At 32.6% G+C, this 19,575-nt stretch overlaps 1 protein-coding gene across 1 annotated transcript; it reads left to right on the forward strand.

The window, feature by feature from the left end:
• The first annotated feature begins 288 nt into the window (after nt 1–288).
• LOC111889111 (cytochrome P450 81Q32) lies at nt 289–4,695 on the forward strand. The gene is made up of 3 exons (XM_023885250.3): nt 289–904; nt 3,349–3,691; nt 3,809–4,695. Exons 1-3 carry the CDS (start codon nt 342–344, stop codon nt 4,430–4,432), a joined length of 1,530 nt encoding a protein of 509 aa, XP_023741018.1. The 5' UTR covers nt 289–341; the 3' UTR covers nt 4,433–4,695.
• Nucleotides 4,696–19,575: the final 14,880 nt, after the last annotated feature.

A 19,575-nucleotide genomic window follows, 5' to 3' on the forward strand; every position in this document is an offset into this window, starting at 1 on the left:
ATAAATGAATTTACTCACAAGCTCTGCACATGAATAGGAGTAAATGTATTAAACGAAACAACATGAGCCAAAAGGACCAACGTTGTAATTAACGTAAACCACTAGGACCGAAGCTGTAACAAAAAAAAGTTAGACCAAATTAGTAGCGTATTTTCCCTATACCACAAGGACCATGTATGTACTTTTGGCTTAAACATATCTACGAGATCATGAACCAATCACATTAAACTATCCTTTTATAATTTTATTTTTCCTTAGAAGAACCTCAGTTTTTGGCTTATAAATAATCACGACGAAGCCACACTTGAAAGCGGAAATCCTAGAGATAGCTTCACTCGAACATGGAAGACCTCCATTTGTACATCTTACTTTTGGGCATAGCCTGGTCCATATTCAACAGATATTTCGTTCCCAGAATCAAGAATCTGCCGCCAACTCCATTATTAGCCTTACCAGAAATAAGCTACCTTACTTTATTCAAGCAGCTGCCAATCCACCGAGCCCTCTACAGTATCGCCGCCCGCCACGGGCCAATTTTGCTCCTCCATTTTGGCTGCCGACGAGTCCTTCTAATCTCATCCTCGTCGCTTGCGGAAGACCTCTTCTCCAAAAACGATGCGGTGTTTGCCCACCGACCTAAGTTGGTGGTGGGAAAGGAATTTGGGTCCAACTACAGCAACCTTGCTTGGGCACCTCATGGTGGTCACTGGCGTCATCTCCGCCGTGTCTCCTGCCTTGAAATCCTCCCATTTCATCGTCTACCGGAGCAACATGACTCACTCACGGATGAGGTGAAGCTGTTGCTTGGCCGGCTTTTCCATTCCCAGAAAAAGACTGTAGAGCTAAAACCGTTGTTTCTGGACCTTGTGCTTAACGTGATGATGAAGATGTTCGCAGGAAATGGGTAAACTCATTAAACTTGAAAGTTTGTTTTATAAATGATTGCGTTTATTAGATTACTAGCAGCTTATAAAGAATTATTGTTATAAAATTAATTAAAATTTTATAATAATAATTTATAATTATTAATCAATTATTTTAAATAAATCATTTTAAATAAATTACTAATTAAGAGATATATTAAAATTTTAAAGTTATTATAACTTCAATTTTTAAAGTTATTATAAATTCAAATTTAACATATAATTAGAAAATGTATATTTAAAATTTGAAATTTATTATCTAATATATCTACATGACACATGACATAATATTAACGAAAAGTTGTATTAAAGTGACATTTATCAAGAAAATTTAAAACTATTTATTTATTATAATATGGATGACGGCTTAAACAAAAATAAAATAAGACTAAAAAACCATATAAAAACAATTGTAATTCTAGCCTCCGCTAAATCGTGTTTTATATAGATCTCGTCTTGTTGTTAAATAATAAAAAATATAAAGATCAATTAGTCAAAATAAAAATAAAAAACAAAGAGAAATATATGATTTACTTTAAGTAGTACCATAAGAAAAAAATTCTTCAATAAAAAAGAACTCTTTCTTTTGTGATTGTATGATAATTTTGACAAACTAGTTAAGTTTATAGAGTCCATGCATATTCTTACTTTCCTACCATATTTATTATTCATAAGTGATCTCAATTATATATATATATATATATATATATATATATATATATATATATATATATATATATATATATATATATATATATATATATATATTGTGAGACTATCATATTTTATGAGACATAGAGATCCAATCCAAACCATTAATTTTGAAGATAAAAAAATATTATTAAAATGCATAATAAATGAAAATTTTAGAACTTTTTTAAATATTATTTTCGTCATGTATTTTATCAAAATAAATAAATAAATAAATAATTTGCCGTTTTTTTTTCAAAATTTACGTTAAATATTATAATAGAATATTATATAATAAATATTTAAATTGAATTTTTAGAAATATATAATATTCTATTCGAATATTAAACTATAAATATTCAAAAAATTCTAATATGGTCAATATAGAAAAAATAATCAAACTTTATTGCTTTTTTATTGCTTTTTATTGACAAACTAAAAAAAGGCTATATGGTCAAAATATAATTATTTTTCTATAGTTTATTTTATTAGTATAAATTGAATTATTTATTTATTCATCATTTTGTTTGTATATATTTTGAAATTTTGGTTTAAAAAATATTTAATGTTAACACTTCAATATTTAATGTTTTCTTATAAAAAACATAATGTTTATATATATATATATATATATATATATATATATATATATATATATATATATATATATATATATATATATATATATAAGTTTTTTTTAATCAACCTGTATACTACACGTCTTTCACACCCAGTATCTCACAAAATTAACATGATCTCAAATGAACTTCTATATCTTCCCTAATAAATAATTTTTTTTGCCATATGTCATGTTCTCCTTCCATTTAACAAATGTCAATTTATGATAATTTACAATAAATTTTAATTTTCACATCTCATTTTATAGATTTTCTTAATTTATTAAATTTTATATAATATTTTAATATAATAATTATAATAAATATAGTAATAAATTGATATCAATTTCTTTAATTAGCTTACCTTTTCATTTCAAAATTTTTAAAATAAATTTTATCAGATTCTTTTGTTTATTTATTTAAATTATTTGTTAAATTTAAAAGATAAAAAGTATTCCAATTTTAATAATTCATTAGTTTTTTTATTTTCTTACAAATTCATAGCTCTCGATTATTTAAATCTTCATATTTAACTTTTTTTTTTAAATTAATTTATGTAATATATGGGTCTACGACTAGTATATATATATATATATATATATATATATATATATATATATATATATATATATATATATATATATATATATATATATATATATATATATATATATATTATGTGGGCCATGCAATATAATTTAGCAAATAAAATGTACATAATGCTTCCTCTTTTTAGAACACTTTATGGTAATTAGACTTTTCGTGACCACCATGAATGATTTTTTTTTAACGGCAACCACCATGAATGATTAATCCATAGAGTAAAATAGTATTATTTTTAGTTAAGGATATTTAATTTCTCTTATTTTTAAGTTAAGGATTTTGGATGTTTGAGTAATACTTATCTTAAATGAACCCCGCCACACACTCAAAATTATGTGGGTTACACGCTGAGACGCACCTGAAACCAATTATTTGAGGTTCATATACTTCATATAGGTAGAAACACCCATTTGGTAATTATAACTGTGATATTACTTGATGTATATTGTAATAGTTATAACATGAACGTGCCGCATGTTGTAGTCGCAGTTCTCAGTATATGATGTTTTTGATAGGTTCTGCCCGAAAAAGATGACTTGCGAGGGAAACGGGATGGAGTCAATTTCTATGGTCGACTATGTCACTCATTCATTTAGAATGACGACCGACGAACAAGACGTGGGGTATTTTATGCCGTTATTAAAGACGCTAGGATTGATTACTTTGGAGCAAAGGTGCAAGGAGTTGCAAAAAAAAGGAGATTCTCTCATGGACAGCTTAATTGAGGAACTTCGATCAAAGATGCGTGATATTGAGGGATCAGGTCAGAAAGAAGGAAAAGTGATTGAGTTCTTGTTGGCTAGACAGAAAGAAAATCCTGAACGTTACCCTGATAAACTTATCAGAGGACTTGTGCAAGTATGTTCTTTCGATACACTATAAGTATAATTTTCATAAAATGTGAATTTTTTGTAGTCGTGTGGATTATATTAAAAAATGTATCTAATTAACTTTGTGCACGTATGTTTTTCTTAGGTCTTAATGTCAGCAGGAACTGATACAACAGTCGGAGTTTTGGAGTGGGCATTTTCTCTTTTATTGAACCATCCAGAAGTTCTACGGAAAGCACAGAATGAGATTGAGAATTATGTTGGCGATGATAAACGATTCCTCAAGCAATCAGATATGGAGCATTTGCCTTATCTCCATTGCATTGTAAAGGAGACATTAAGAATGTATCCAGTTGCCCCTTTACTAGTCCCTCATGAGTCGTCAAAGGAATGTAGTATTGGAGGATATTACATCCCTAAAGGCACCATGCTAATGGTGAATGCATGGGCTATTCAAAACGATCCCAATGTATGGAAGGAACCTGAAAAATTCATGCCAGAAAGATTTGAAAAGATTGTAGGCGAAAGAGATGGATTTAAGTTAATGCCGTTTGGATATGGAAGGAGGAGTTGTCCTGGAAAGCACATGGCAATGCGTGTGATCACTTTTACTTTGGGCTCACTTCTACATACCTTCGACTGGGAAAGGGTTAGCGAGAATATGGTTGATATGAACGAACAAACACGTCTTGCCTTGTTCAAGGCACAACCATTGATGGCTGTATGTCACCCACGGGCGACCATGATGAATCTACGTTCTCAAATTTAAGCATGTCTTTGTCACGTAGAATAAATATCCATGCAAGAAGTACGTTTGTTTATATAGCGTTAGGTTAATTTATATGTGATAAAGCCTTTGTATGTGATAATATCGCGCTTAGGTGATCAATAGTAGATTATCTTTGGGCTCACTTGTCAATGTAATAGAGCTCCACTTGGTTATCGCCCCTCGCCTATGTGCTTCATGTTAAGGTATCCATAACGTATTGAACTTCATAAAATTTAATGGATTACCAAATCGTTTTTCTATAATTCATATAACTCTATCATTTTTTTCTACACGCATTAACTCTACAAAGTTCAATAAAATATTATAAAATATAATTTATAGTAATATTTAAGAATTAAAACTTTCATTTTTTCTCATTGAATTCCAAATCTATTGAATACCAATACGACATCTCATAATGATAAAGTTTGATCAATTAAAAGACAAATAGATTTGTCACCCCGTTCAACTTTTCCATTAAACTCACTATTGTGGATGCTCTTAGCGTAACAAGATAATTATATAATACTCTTTTTGTGTTGGGCTTTTAATTAGCCTTATAACTAGATTAATCCTACATACCTTTTCAATTTATATTCTTCATTTTATTTATTTATTTATTTATTTTGTAATTAGGCCTTGCTCAAACGGTAGCCAACTCGGACGGTTGTCCAGAGCCAATGTTTTAAGGTTCCAAAATTTCTAGAATATATAGTATAATTATATATAGAAAAAATTAACTTACCTAAAAATGCTAGAAATATTTTTCTTTAAATTAGTTTTTTTAGTAATATTGTAACAATATTTGTGTTTATTAATAGTGAAGTTTATAAAAATGTTTCTATTTTCAAAAAATTTATTATATTTATGACTATGGGCCTATTTTTTTTTTCGCCATGGCCATATTTGGATCAGTTTTGTTTGTAATTCAGTTTTTTCAGCCAATTATAAAATGATAGTTGTTTTCTTTGCTTTGGTATGGGTTTAATTACATGGTATAAAAGCTCGACTTGATTCTTGATTCATGATTTGTTGATTGTGTAGGACGGTGCTAGTTTCAAAAAAAAGGGAAAAAAAATTGGTTAGTGTTCATCGAGGTTCTGGTAAATTGTCGTTGTTTTTCTTCGTTTGTTTGATTATGGTTCATTTTGCTCATGTTGTTTGTTCATTTTGGTTATTGGTGGTATTTATTTGTCTTTGCAACCGGTATTCATTTGTGTTGGTTAGTGCTAGCATTAATTTGTTTTGGTTATTGTTAGTATGACTCAAAAAGATGACAGTCCATTTGTATTCAACAATGGATAAAATTATTTCTTTTGGAGTTATATATCTTATATTATATTATAAATCATATTAGTATAACTTATATAAATCATATTAGTATAACTTACAAAACGTTTTATACAAATCAATTATGTATAAATAATTCATTAATACTTGTCAAAAGTTTGAAGACTTGAATTAAAAAAAATAATTAAGAAATTCAATTTGGAGCAAAATAAAAAACTTCAAATACAAAATTTCTGTATATAAATTTATTTACATTTCTTCAACCAGATACCAATATTAATTAATTACATCAATTGTATTAACAGACAATATAAATATAATGTATAAACATAAATATTTATTTAAAAGTGTGATGGACTTATTAGTATTGTGTCAAATATGTTTTGTAGAGGTTTATTTATCTCGAGATAGGCCTGCCCATTCTCATGTTTATGCTTATCATCTAGCCTATATATATTGCATGCATGTATCAATTAGGGTTAACGTTTTGTTGCCCTACATAGCTCTTACAGAGAAGTTTTCATTGAACTCTTCTAGGGTTATTATAATCAACGCATTCGACTCCATTTTGATCGTTGTTCTTGTCAATTATTTCTCATTATTTACTATAGAATCTATCGATCTTATTTATTGTTTTCACAGTTGGTATCAGAGCAAGAGATAGTGTAATTAATTCACTATTCTTCTGTCGAGTTTTTACTAGGGTTTATTGTTTTTCTTGGATCTGTTGTTGATGTCTCAATCGCTTCAATCGGTTGTAGGCTCCAGATCTAGATCTTTAGTTTTTCCCTAGATCTCGATTCACGTATTACACTTCTGATTCTATATCTGTTTTAGTGAATTCTTGACATCATGTAGAACGAAGATCCTCACACTTTTTTTCAGTCTCTCTAGTAGTATTGAATCTACTAGAAGGATTCCGATGCTCTTTCCTCAAGATCATGAAGTCTGGGCGTTGCACTTTGAAGACTATGTTCTTGGTATTGAAGAACATGGTGCTACGATATGGCAGACAATGAATCAAGAGACATTCTCGCATAAAGGAACAAGAAGAGTAATCAAGACGTTAGTCGACTACAATGCACTTATTCTGGAACATACAAACGTTCCACAAGATGAAAAAGATAAACTTATGTGCAACATAAAGGTGATGAGAATCATAAGGTTTGCTCTAGGGGTGAGCATTTAGACCGAACCGGACCGGACCGGCTCTTGGACCGGACCGGTTAGGGAGAAAATCGTGGACCATGGACCGGACCGGATGCATCGTGTCCGTGTCCATGTCCGTGTCCGGGTCCGGGTCCGGGTTTTCCGGTTTTTGGACACGTTTGGACCGGTACCACTTTAGTTGCATAAAGTATAAGTAATCTACATTGATGTAAAATATTATAACTTGAAAACTTAATTTTCCAAATAAAAACAACTAACATATATTTCAAGTTCACCAACAAAAGTTAACAATTTAAACACAAACATACAAAAATAATACCATAGCAACAAAAAACATAGTTTAAAGTTTAAACTTTAAAAGCAATCAAAACAACAAACTTCATAAACTCATAATCTAATCTTCCATTGGCTTCTTCCCCTTATCATTGTCATCAATATGTAATATATTTAAAGCTTGTGCAATCTCTACATAAACACAAATGAAAATGTTGTTAGTATTTAATAAAAAGTAATATTGTATAAAAAAAGAACAAAGCTTGTAATTTTTTTTACCCAAAGCTATATCATCATCGTTCAAGATGTCATCAACGTTGTCAATTATCGGATTTGTAGACTTTCTCACCCAATCTTGGGTGCATAACAAAGCTTCAACTATCAACGTCAATAAACTAGTCCGATACTCACTTACAACTCTACCACATGTGCTAAACGCGGACTCGGACACTACACTTGAGATTTGTATCGCCAATATATCTAACAACAAAGAATTAAATTGTAATAACATTAATTTATAAATAAATTATGAAAGTCTAAAAAAAAGTAATCACCTTTCGCCATCCGAACAATTGTTGGGAACCTAATTGCGTTTACTCTCCACCACCCGAGAATTGAGAAATCTTTTTTATAATTAACTATATTCTCTTTCAAATAAGTTCATAACTCGTTATCCGTTGGATCCGAGTTGCTACCTCCCGTACAAAGAAAATCACCGAAAAAATCATTATCATCATCAACATCAATGGCTATTTGACTCGCTTCTTGTTGAGATGATCCACCGCTGTCAAATCGTTCAAAGTAGGTCATAAATAAATTTTCCATCCTATTCTCAACCTCTCGGACCATTTGACGTGCTTTTATGTCCATGCTCGCGGGGGTCAATGATGGTTCCATGTACCCGATCATTTTTTTAAAAGCATGTAACAAAAAAGGTGATTTGGTGGTAGGATCAAGTAAAACCGCAAAGTACATAAAATCATTCATCTTGTTGTATGCACCCCAATACTTTTCGTATTTCGTCCTCATATCTTTTACCATATCGAGAAACATTGGTTTGGTTGACCACTTTCTTAGATGTATGTCCACATCTAAGACTTCCCTGATAAAAAGATTTACCAAAGGTTTTGATGTAGCCGAAACAAGCTCTGTTTTTGTTTTGAATTTTTCAAAGAATTTCACCATTTCGGTTACAACTTCAAAGTCATAATTTTCCGGTACTCTACCGAGATCCCTTTCATATGATTTATCTGTCAAAGATACATAAACAAACAAAATTATAGTCTAAACAAAATCTTAATAATTTTGCTGAAAAGATGATATATAACTTAAAAATAAATATTACCTCTTATGCCAAATTCCGTAAATGCCTCTCGTAACTCATATGCGGACTTCAATAACTCGAAAGTCGAGTTCCATCGGGTAGGAGTGTCACCACATAGAAACTTCTTCGTTTGTAAGCCACAATCTTTCATCGCCTTCTTGAACTTGTTTATTCTTTGTGGTGACAATCTAATGTACCGTATCGCCTTTTGGATACACTCAACATGATAGTTTTGGTATTTTAGTCCATCCTTTACGATAAGGTTTAAAATGTGAGCCATACACCTAACTTGGAAATGCTTTCCACCCTCGTAAAGATTGGGCAACTTTTTGACCAAAAAGTCCATTGCCTTGTCGTTTGTAGCGGCGTTGTCCAAGGTAATGGTCATGACATTTTTCATTCCCCATCCACGAATACAATCGAGTAATTCTCGGCCCATATCCTCTCCCTTATGGCTATCTATCTCCCTAAAGTTTATAATTCTCTTGTGCATCATCCAATTCTCATCTATGAAGTGAGCCGTGACCACCATGTAAGTAGTCATTTGACAAGAAGACGTCCAAGTGTCCGTTGTCAAATGTATAGCGGTCTTTGGGTTACTTAAAAATTGAAGCATTTTGGTTCTTTCTTCTATGTAAAATTTGGAAACATTTCGGGATATTGTATGTCTAGATGGCAACACAACCTTAGCATTAAGTGCATTGGTGTATTCCACAAAAGCCTCGTTTTCAACGAACTTGAAAGGTAATTCACCTACCATAAAAAGGTTAAGTAATGCTTTTTTGATCCTTGCATCATCGTGTTTCCATGTTTTAACACTAGTATCTCCATTTGACTCCTTTTTTAGATTCAATTTGGTTTGAGTTGGATCTTGTAGCTTATTCGGGTTTTTTTGACACCGATCTACGTGTTTGAGTAAACTAGAAGTCCCATTCCTTTCCACATCCGCCTTTAGTAGCCTTTCACACCATTGACATTTTCCATATCTTCTTTCCATACCATCATCCTCTTTTATCATAACTTTATCAAATGAGTCCCAACAAGAGGATGTTTCTTTGCCACTTGTTTGTTTTTTTTTGTGACTTGTTTTCGTTTTGCTATTTGTTCTTTTTCGTTTGTTAACATTTGATTGATCATCTTTTGCCGAATCATCAACTAAATTGATTTGTGGTGTATCCTCAATAAATTCCTCTTCATCAACATTCGTATCCTACATTACATATAGTCGCAACAAAAATGTTTTCACAATTAATCAACAAAATATAACGACATACTTTATGACTTTCAACAAAAATCAACAACAAAAACATAACCGTAGTTTACATACAATCACAATAATTTTTTTTACCAACAAATAACCTAAATATAACAACATACTTTATGACATTCAATAAAATTTAACAAAAATCAACAAAAAATCATAACCCTAGTTTACATGCAATCAAAACACAAATTTTTTCACAATTAATCAACAAAATATAGCAACATACTTTATAACTTTCAACAAATATTAACAAAATTCAACCAAAAAACATAACCTTACTTTACATACAATCACAATAAATTTTTTTTACCAACAAATAACCTAAATATAACAACATACTTTATGACATTCAATAAAAATTAACAAAAATCAACAAAAAATCATAACCCTATGTACATGCAATCAAAACAAAAATGTTTTCACAATTAATCAACAAAATATAACGACATACTTTATAACTTTCAACAAATATTAACAAAATTCAACCAAAAAACATACCCTTACTTTACATACAATCACAATAATTTTTTTTACCAACAAATAACCTAAATATAACAACATACTTTATGACATTCAATAAAATTTAACAAAAATCAACAAAAAATCATAACCCTAGTTTACATGCAATCAAAACACAAACTTTTTCACAATTAATCAACAAAATATAGCAACATACTTTATAACTTTCAACAAATATTAACAAAATTCAACCAAAAAACATACTCTTACTTTACATACAATCACAATAAATTTTTTTTACCAACAAATAACCTAAATATAACAACATACTTTATGACATTCAATAAAAATTAACAAAAATCAACAAAAAATCATAACCCTAGTTTACATGCAATCAAAACACAAAATTTTTCACAATTAATCAACAAAATGTAGCAACATACTTTATAATTTTCAACAAATATTAACAAAATTCAACCAAAAAACATAACCTTAGTTTACATATAATAACAATAATTTTGTTTTGACAAGTATTCAACTAAATATAACAATATTGTTTGTTATTTCAACAAAATTTAACAAAAAAAAGAACCAAAAATCGTAACCCTTACTTGAATTTCATCATCATCAAGTGCAATCCAATTAGCAATCCCGGTTTTTGATTCCATTAATTGTGAATCGAGACTTGAGTGAATCGAGACTTGAGAGAAACGACACTTGAGAGTTGAGACTTGAGAGAGGGAGAATCCGGAATCGACACTTGAGAGAAACGAATTGGCGAATTGCTACTTGCGACTTGAGGATACAGAAATCAGAATCGACACTTGAGTTTCACAATCGAGCATCGACTACTGCTTGGCTGCTTGCGATGCGATTCAGAAATCAAAAAGGACAAGGTACGATTTGGGATTTGAGATGATCGAAATCGAACGAGGTTTTTTTTTGGTTTGGAAATTATCGGCTATTACGTGTTATGGGAAAGGGAACGTCGCTTTTGCTATGGTATAATAAGGCCGATAAAACTTTTTTTTTTACCATGTCCAACCGGTCCTGGACCCGGTAAAAACCGGACCGAACCGGGAAAAAAACCGGACCGGACCGGATAGAAAACTTAGAACCGAGAACCGGCCCGGCGGTCCAAAAAAACGGTATGGTCCGGTCCGGTCCGATCCGGGTCACCGGTCCAAATGCTCACCCCTAGTTTGCTCTTCCTCCGGACACTTTCTGCTTCGTTAGTTCATGTACTACTGCTAAGGAGATATGGGACAGACTCCGGACACTCTGTACAAACACTACTTTTATCAGAGTGTGGAGCATTTGCACAAAAGTCTGTTGAAAAACTAGATCGGACATTCAATCGATTCAATCATCTGTTGATTAGGATGCTTAAGCATAATCTCAAGCGTGAAGTTATAGAACAAAAAGTCATGTTCATGAATGTATTGAGATCCGAGTGGAAAGCTATTGTGTCTACTATGAAGGCACATGAACAGTTCAAGAGCTACTCATTGGCAAAGATTGTGGGAGTTCTGAGATCCCACGAAGATGAAGTTACGAAGAAGGTGAAGATTGTTTCTGGTATGGGATCCCTAGCATCAGTTGCGAAGGGAAAGAACGCAACTAAAGACGATTCGAAATCTGATCTCTCAGATAGTGAAATCTCCACTAAAGACAAGGCACTGTTAGTTTCCGACCCTAAGAAGTTCTATAAGAAAAACTTCTCTCGTTTCAGGAACAAATACAGGCAGGGTGGTAATTCCAGTTCCAAAAAGGCTAGATATAGGAGATTTAAGAACTCTCAAAATGATGAAGAGAAAAAGGAGAAAAAGCTTTTGGGTGATTCTGGCTATGAATGCAATTATGACATGGAAAAAATCACTTTGCTAATGAATGCAGGCTTAGGAGGATGAATGAGAAGAAAAAATCTGAGAAAGATGAAGCCTAATATCTTAAGAAGATAGAGGCACTCAGGAAGAAGAATGCAGAGACGGCATTGATTGTGCAAGAATGAAGCGATGAAGATGGAAGTGTCGAGTTATGGTCAATAGACACTGAAGATGATGAGGTCAGGAAACCCATACACGGCGGGTGTTTCGTGGCCAAGTCAGATGAGCAAGAGTAAGAAGGTAGATGCTTGATGGTTCAGAACGGCGTTTCGGAACAGAGATGATACGTAACTGAAGACGGTCAACATTCCGAAAGCTATTTTATAGCGAAGCCTGTTTCAGAACAAATGAAAGAATGTGAGAAAGTCATCTATAAGGTACACTGTATACTCAAATATCTTAATATTCATGTTACTCGTTATGAATCTGAACTAGACGATTTAAATTATACCGTTTCTAATTTCAGTGATAGTTCAAAAAGAACTCGTCTTAGTAATGCTAATCTAAATCATCAACTTAGCAGGGTAAACTTTAAAAGTGATGAGAGGAGGTTAAGGATAGAGAATTTCGAAGTAGAGCTCAATAGATTGAGAGATGACATTATTTATCTTAAGAGAGACAGTTTTGCATTTTTAAAACAAAGGAACATTTTTTGTTTAATAGTCAAGCATTTATATTTCAATATTACTCAATTGCATCTTGATTGTGAAATAGAAAAAGGATTGCACAAAATAATTTTGTCATTTCTTGAATTGAAAGAGGACGAAATCGATACAGACTGTTACAAGTGCTAATCCATCATTTCTTCTGATGATGTTTCAGATTCATATAAAATTGGACTTGAGAAAATAGAAGAATACATTCAGTCTAAAGAATACAAAAATATGTTGAAACAAATGTTGAATGATAAGGATAAAGAACAAATCAAATTTAATATTATGTAGAAATTTGACTCTTTATGCAATAAATTAAATTCAGAAAATAATTTTGATACCGAAAACGTTTCTGAATTTGATGAAAGTGATATGAGTTAAATTTATGTAGAAGATGAAATAGATTGTTCTGCTTTTGTTTAAAATGATGATGAGCATAAGAAAATTTTGATTTTTGATAATTCAATTGAATTCGTTCGTATTGTTGAAAATAAAGGCTCTATAGTTTTAAATGAAAAAGCCATAGTTTTTCCAAAAGTACAAACAGTTTTGAATCAAATTTTTGTGAAAAATGGACTGAACAAAAAGGATACTTCAGAACTAACGTCCCTTGTTAATAATTATCATGCTGATGGTTGTGATGAATACTTCTGGTCCGGGCCAATAGACAATGTAACCGCAACAAAAGGTCTTTTTAAAATGACCTCCTGAAAAACAAAAGGGAAATACATTTCGGAACCACTAAATCATGTAGACCTTTGTTACGATCAGCCAGGGCCAAGTGGCATGAAGGATGTTCCCAGTGAATTCTCTTCTGAACAACACAAAATGTCAGTCAGAAAAAGAAACCTAAGTTTAACATTCATAAGTTAGCTGAAGAGCTTATTACTAAGAAAATACAACTTAATGCTAGATATAGGAAGTACTTACAAGAAAGAAAGTGTTTTTGGAAAAATAAGAATTTCAATCATAATTTTGTTAATTAAAAAAGATTTTCAGTCCAAAATATGAACTCTTCTCCAACTCAAAAACCAAAATCAAAACCTTTTTCAAAACCACAAGTTTCTAAACCAATTGAAAAGCCAAAATCCAATTATAATCCAAAAACACAGTCTTCAAAATCTGTCAACACATCAAAAGATGTTAAGGACAAAAGTAAAGTTGTTTTGGAACCAGAGATTTCTCTCAATGAATACGAAAGCAAACTTGAAAAAGGAGGAAAAGGCATTTGCGAAAAAGATGGCTCAGAAACACAAGGAGTTTATTCAACGAAAAGCTAATGTTGTTGAAATAAATCTTTGTGACAATAAAATGGAAGTTTTCAAAATAATAAAAGAGAAGAATAGTATTTTGATAAAAGGATCCTTTTGGGTTGATAAGACTAAGATTTTTCCTATTCTCAAGAAATCCTCACAAGGTCCCAAGATGGTTTGGGTTCCTAAATCTATTTGAATTTTGTAGGTTATGCGTGACGAATAGTATGATTCAGAATGGTATATCGACAATGGCTGTTCATGTCATATGACTGGAAGGAGAGAAGAACTAAGAGAATTTAGATCGTTAAAGGATGGCAGTCGAGTAAAGTTTGGAAACAATGCTACCGGAGAAATCAAAGGCTACGGGATGATTACAAATGGAGAATTCTCTATTCGAAAGGTAGCTTATGTAGAAGGTCTGCAACATAATCTAATAAGTGTTTCACAATTGGTTGTAGGTACTGGGATAAAAGTGTCGTTTGACGACTAGGGTTCTAAAATTATAGAGAAGAAATCTAAGCAGTGCTTCTGAAGTCTAAAGAAAAGGAGAAATGTATCCTATGAATTTGAATCATATCAAAGGGAAGCCATCAATTTGCCTTCTTACAAAAGCATCTTCAGATGATAGTTGGCTCTGTCATCGAAGGCTCTCCCATCTAAATTGCAATGATATAAACAAACTCGAAATAGGTGATCTTGTACGTGGTCTACCTCTTTTGAAGTTCGAAAAGGAACATATGTGTGCTGCTTGTGAGCTTGGAAAGCAAAGTAGGAAGAGTCACTTAACCATCATCAATACTAAAAGAATCGAGCCATTGGAACTAATGCATATTGATTTGTGTGGTTCATTCACCATCGAAAGTATTGGTGGTAATAAATATATCTTGGTTGTTGTTGATGATTTTTCTAAATTTACCTGGGTATTCTTTCTTAAACTGAAATCAGATGCCACTCCGAAGATTTCATCAAGCAGATAGAGCTTCAATTACGAAAGCCTGTTAGGAAAATGCGCAGTGACAGCAGTTCAGAATTCAAAAACCAAGTGTTTGAAGAATTCTTAACTGAAAAAAGAATAGCTCACAACTTCTCTGCTCCTTACACTCCACAGTAGAACAACGTCGTTGAAAGACGAAATCACTCTCTTTGAGAAGAAGCAAGGACGATGTTCTCATTCGCAAATCTTCTTCTCTACTTCTGGGTTGATGCAATTGCAACGACTTGTTTCACGCAGAACCGTTCACCTTATGAGATTCTGAACCAAAGAAAACCTAACATTAAATTCTTTCATGTTTTTGGTTCCAGTTGTTTTATAATCAATTCTAAAGAACAAATGATCAAATTCGATGCGAAAGCTGATGAGGGCATTTTTCTAGGTTATTCGTTAACTTCGAAAGCATATAAGGGTTTGAACAAGAAGTCAAGAGAGATTGAAGAAACCTATTATGTCACCTTTGATGATAGCTATTTGAAGAAGTATCAGAAAGTAGATTATCATCAGAGGAAATCTTTCGGTCAACGAATCCGATAACTATTCCTCTCTTGAATCTATATGAAGAATTTTTGAATTTGTTCGACAAACCTAATAAAGCCATCAATTTTGAATCTAAGGCAAAAGACAATCAAGAGGATGAACTAAAGAAGATAGTTGATGAAGGTGCAGAAAATATCGAAACCTCTCATGAGTCACCAACTCTGAATGCTTCGAAATTCCCCAATCCACCATAACCTTCTGATGCTCCATTCCAGGGGAGAGCTCATCTTCGAGTCCTAATATCGATACTCATTTTCAGGGGGAGAATCCGATTCCGAATGAAGGATCACATGCAAAGTTCCAGGGGGAGAATGAAAATAATGCCTCTGACGTACAATCGAAATTTGAAGAAGTAAATGCTGAATTGGATCCTACCGATGATCCGAACTACCCTCCAATGACAAAGTGGACTAAAAATCATCCAAGATCTCAAGTAATTGGAGACTCATCTTCAGGCGTTCTGACAAGGGCTCAACAAAAAGCAAAACAAACTGCATTATTTTCAAAAGTGGAATTTTGCATGTTTAATCCTTCTATCTCTAAAATCGAGCCTAAAACTGTGAAGACTACTCTTGATCATATTGATTGGGTTCAAGCTATAAAGAAAGAACTCAATGAATTTGAGAGAAACAATGTTTGGAGACTAGTTCCCACTCCGAAGGATGCCTTGCTCGTCGGAATGAAATGGGTGTTTCGGAACAAATTAGACAAGGAAGAGAATGTGATTCGAAACAAGGCATGACTGGTAGTGAAAGGATACTACCATGAGGAAGGTATAGAATATGAAGAGACGTTCACACCAGTTGCAAGACTTGAATCCGTTCAGATCTTTATTGCATATGTAGCTCACAAAAATGTTGAAGTTTTTCAAATAGATGTGGAGTGTGCATTTCTGAATGGTGAACTAGAGGAAACAGTCTATGTGGAACAACCACCAGCTTCGTAAATGAAAAGTATCCAAACCATTTCTATGTTCTGGATAAGGCTGTGTATAGTTTGAAACAAGCTCGAAGGGCATGGTATGAAACCCTTACTCCTTTTCTAAAACAATCAAAATTTAAACAAGTGTCAGAATTATCTTCAACATTAGTGAAATGTTGTTGAGAGCCAAGTGTTGACTTCTCAGTCATGTTCAAAAAGGGAAAAAATTCTCAGTCATCAGCATTCAAGTAATCATCAATCTTAACTATCCCATATGCATATGAATCATTAGGAATTTTATCATAATTAGATATCTTCTTTTCACAATCATAAGAAGTCTCATCTATCTTTTCTATATTATAAGACAAAAAGGGAAGCAACTTTTGATGATGTTCATTGCATATGTCAGATTAATGATGCAGAACATTCAATTTTACATACAAGCGCTAAGCTGAATTTTAGTAAATATTCATTTGTTTGACTAACAACATGTTATCTGTCCTAACAAAATCAATATCTATTGTAACAGTTCTTATTTTAATCTCTAAACTCTCAATGTCACTCTTCTTTACTTCCAGTTTGTTTCAAACATCATATAGAAATGATTTTGATTGTTCACCTTCTCTACTCATGGAAATTAAAATATCATTAAGATAAGCAAAAGTATCATCAAATTCTGTTAAAATTGCATTATAAGTATTCGAAGGAATATTAAGAGATACAAGAAGATCACATACCTTGCTGTCATAGGAGATTTTTCAGCACTTGTTGTGACGAAACATCTTCCTGAGATCCTCTCCTCGTTAGAATCACCTTTTTCATACTATGCATGCATAGCTCCATGTGTAGGATTTCACATTCTTCATCATCAGACCCTAAGTTCCTTCTTCCTCATCACCTCCTCTAGCCATCAAAGAAATACCTTTGGTCCGATCTTTTATCTCCTCAATCTTTCCTACATAATATGCTTTGTCCTTCACTATCTCCTTCTTTTCTTCCTTCTTTCTCTATATACAGTCCTTTTCTAAGTGGTTCAACCCATTGTTGTAATTGCAATCATAACTCGACTCACCTTTAAGCTTCAACTCCTTTTTGTTCTCAAACGAACTCTTAACATCTTTCTTCTCCTCTTTCAACTCAACCTTCAAATTCTTTCCATTCGAACTGTTCCCCTCAAACTCATTACTGTTCTTGAACTTCGAATTGAAAGGCTTTGTGAAGAATTTCTTCACTTTGCTTTTTGATTAGTAAGCCACAACTTTATTATTAGAATTAAACAAAAAACCTTCTTCCTCAAGATTATCTTCTTCTTCAGATTTGATGTCAGATTCCTTGGCACTTTTGACATCAATGTCAATGGTCCTCCCGAACTTAACTTTCCTTCTTCATCAATTTCATTTATCTCACTTTCATGAGCTTTCAGAACATTATACAAATTAGCCAACGAATAACCATCGAAAATTTCTTGAGTTTTGATCATCAAGCTTATGTTTCTCCACTCCTTTATCAATCCCATCAGAAACGTGAGATTGAACTCCAAGGTCGAACGAGTAACACCGTATCGAGAACATTTGAATATCAGTTCGTTCAAACAATCATAGTAAGACTCGATTGATTCGTTGTCCTTCTGTTTGAACTCCCCTAATTCCAACAAACATTGCTTCACATAGCTTTTCTTCGACTTCTCATTACCTTGATATTTTTCTTTCAAGGTGTCCCAAATCTCATTTGCAGTTTTACAACCACGAACGTAATTATAAACTACTGGTGGAAGAGCGCCACCTAATTCACATAGACATTTCTTATCGTTTACCTCCATTTTATCCCTTCGCACAAGCATATCAGCAAAAGAACCAACATTTTCAAGCATACCAGTACGAAAATTACCACTTTTGACTGCTCTCCGAAGATCTTCATTTATTCCATTCAGATAGTCCTCCATTATGTCGGCCCACTGCTCATAGTACTCTGGAATAAGCATCAGAATCTTAGTTGATGACCAAGAAAGTATGAGAAACTCGACATAATGTTCATGTTGAATTTCGCCATTGTTGTTCGGATGAATGAGATTTTAGATTCAAAAAGAGAGATCTGAAAGGAAAATAAAACAGAGATTGACCAGAATTTAATCGATCTAATCACGCAGAGTGCGGAATCATTTCACAACAACCAATTGAATCAAGTTTTCAAAATCAAATTGTAGAAGTTTTTGTATCAGAAAGAGTGATTCAAAAAATATGAAAAACACGAGAAAACTACAAAAGATTGGATGAATCCTGCTCTGATACCAATTGATGTGAGTTAGAATCGATATATGAACACAGAATCAATCAAAGAAAGTAATAAGAACACATCATGTAAATATGATATGGTTGGATCATATTAGTCTAAAGAGAGTACAAAGTATCAAGAGTGTTTTACAATCAGAAGTGCTTAAAAGTTACCCTCTACTCTAGTACTTACCTTATTTATAGGTACAACAGACTCAGCAAAAAAATACAAGGACTAAACATTCTAGCTTCAAATACGATAGTGCCTTGCAAATACATAAAAGAGTCGAAATCATTTGGGTTTCGACTCCTTACAGACTCGATACCATTTTGACTCCTCACTATAAATGTTTCGACCTCTACTGAAAGAGACTATGATTTCTATTGAAGGAGCTAATACAAAGCTGATAGAAAAGACAAGTTTGGGGACAAGAAGTTGGTTGCTATTAAAAATATCAGAAAAGAAAACAACCTATAAAGATGAAAATGAGAAAGCTTGAGGAGGAGGAGATTTCTGAGAAGAAGACCAGAAAAAGAAAGAGATTTAAAAATCGGAAAAACGAGTATACTGATAAAAATCTGAAGTTTTTGAGGGTGGTTGAGTAAGTTCCAAATCCAACAATAATGCCACGTTTGATGTGATCTGGAGTGAAGAAGAAAATAATTGAGCTAGATACAAATCTCAACTACACTAGTTAACAAATATGGTTTTGCAAAGTCGAACCAACGACTTTTAAAAAAAGGGCAGATTTCTGGGAGGTAACCCAATGACTAGTTTATTTTTCTGCTTTGAATAAAGAGTGGTCGCAACTCCAAGCAAGCTTGGGGAAATCAGAGGAACTTCTA

This window comes from Lactuca sativa, chromosome 1 (genome assembly GCF_002870075.4).
Source record: "Lactuca sativa cultivar Salinas chromosome 1, Lsat_Salinas_v11, whole genome shotgun sequence".
Lineage (NCBI taxonomy): Eukaryota > Viridiplantae > Streptophyta > Magnoliopsida > Asterales > Asteraceae > Lactuca > Lactuca sativa.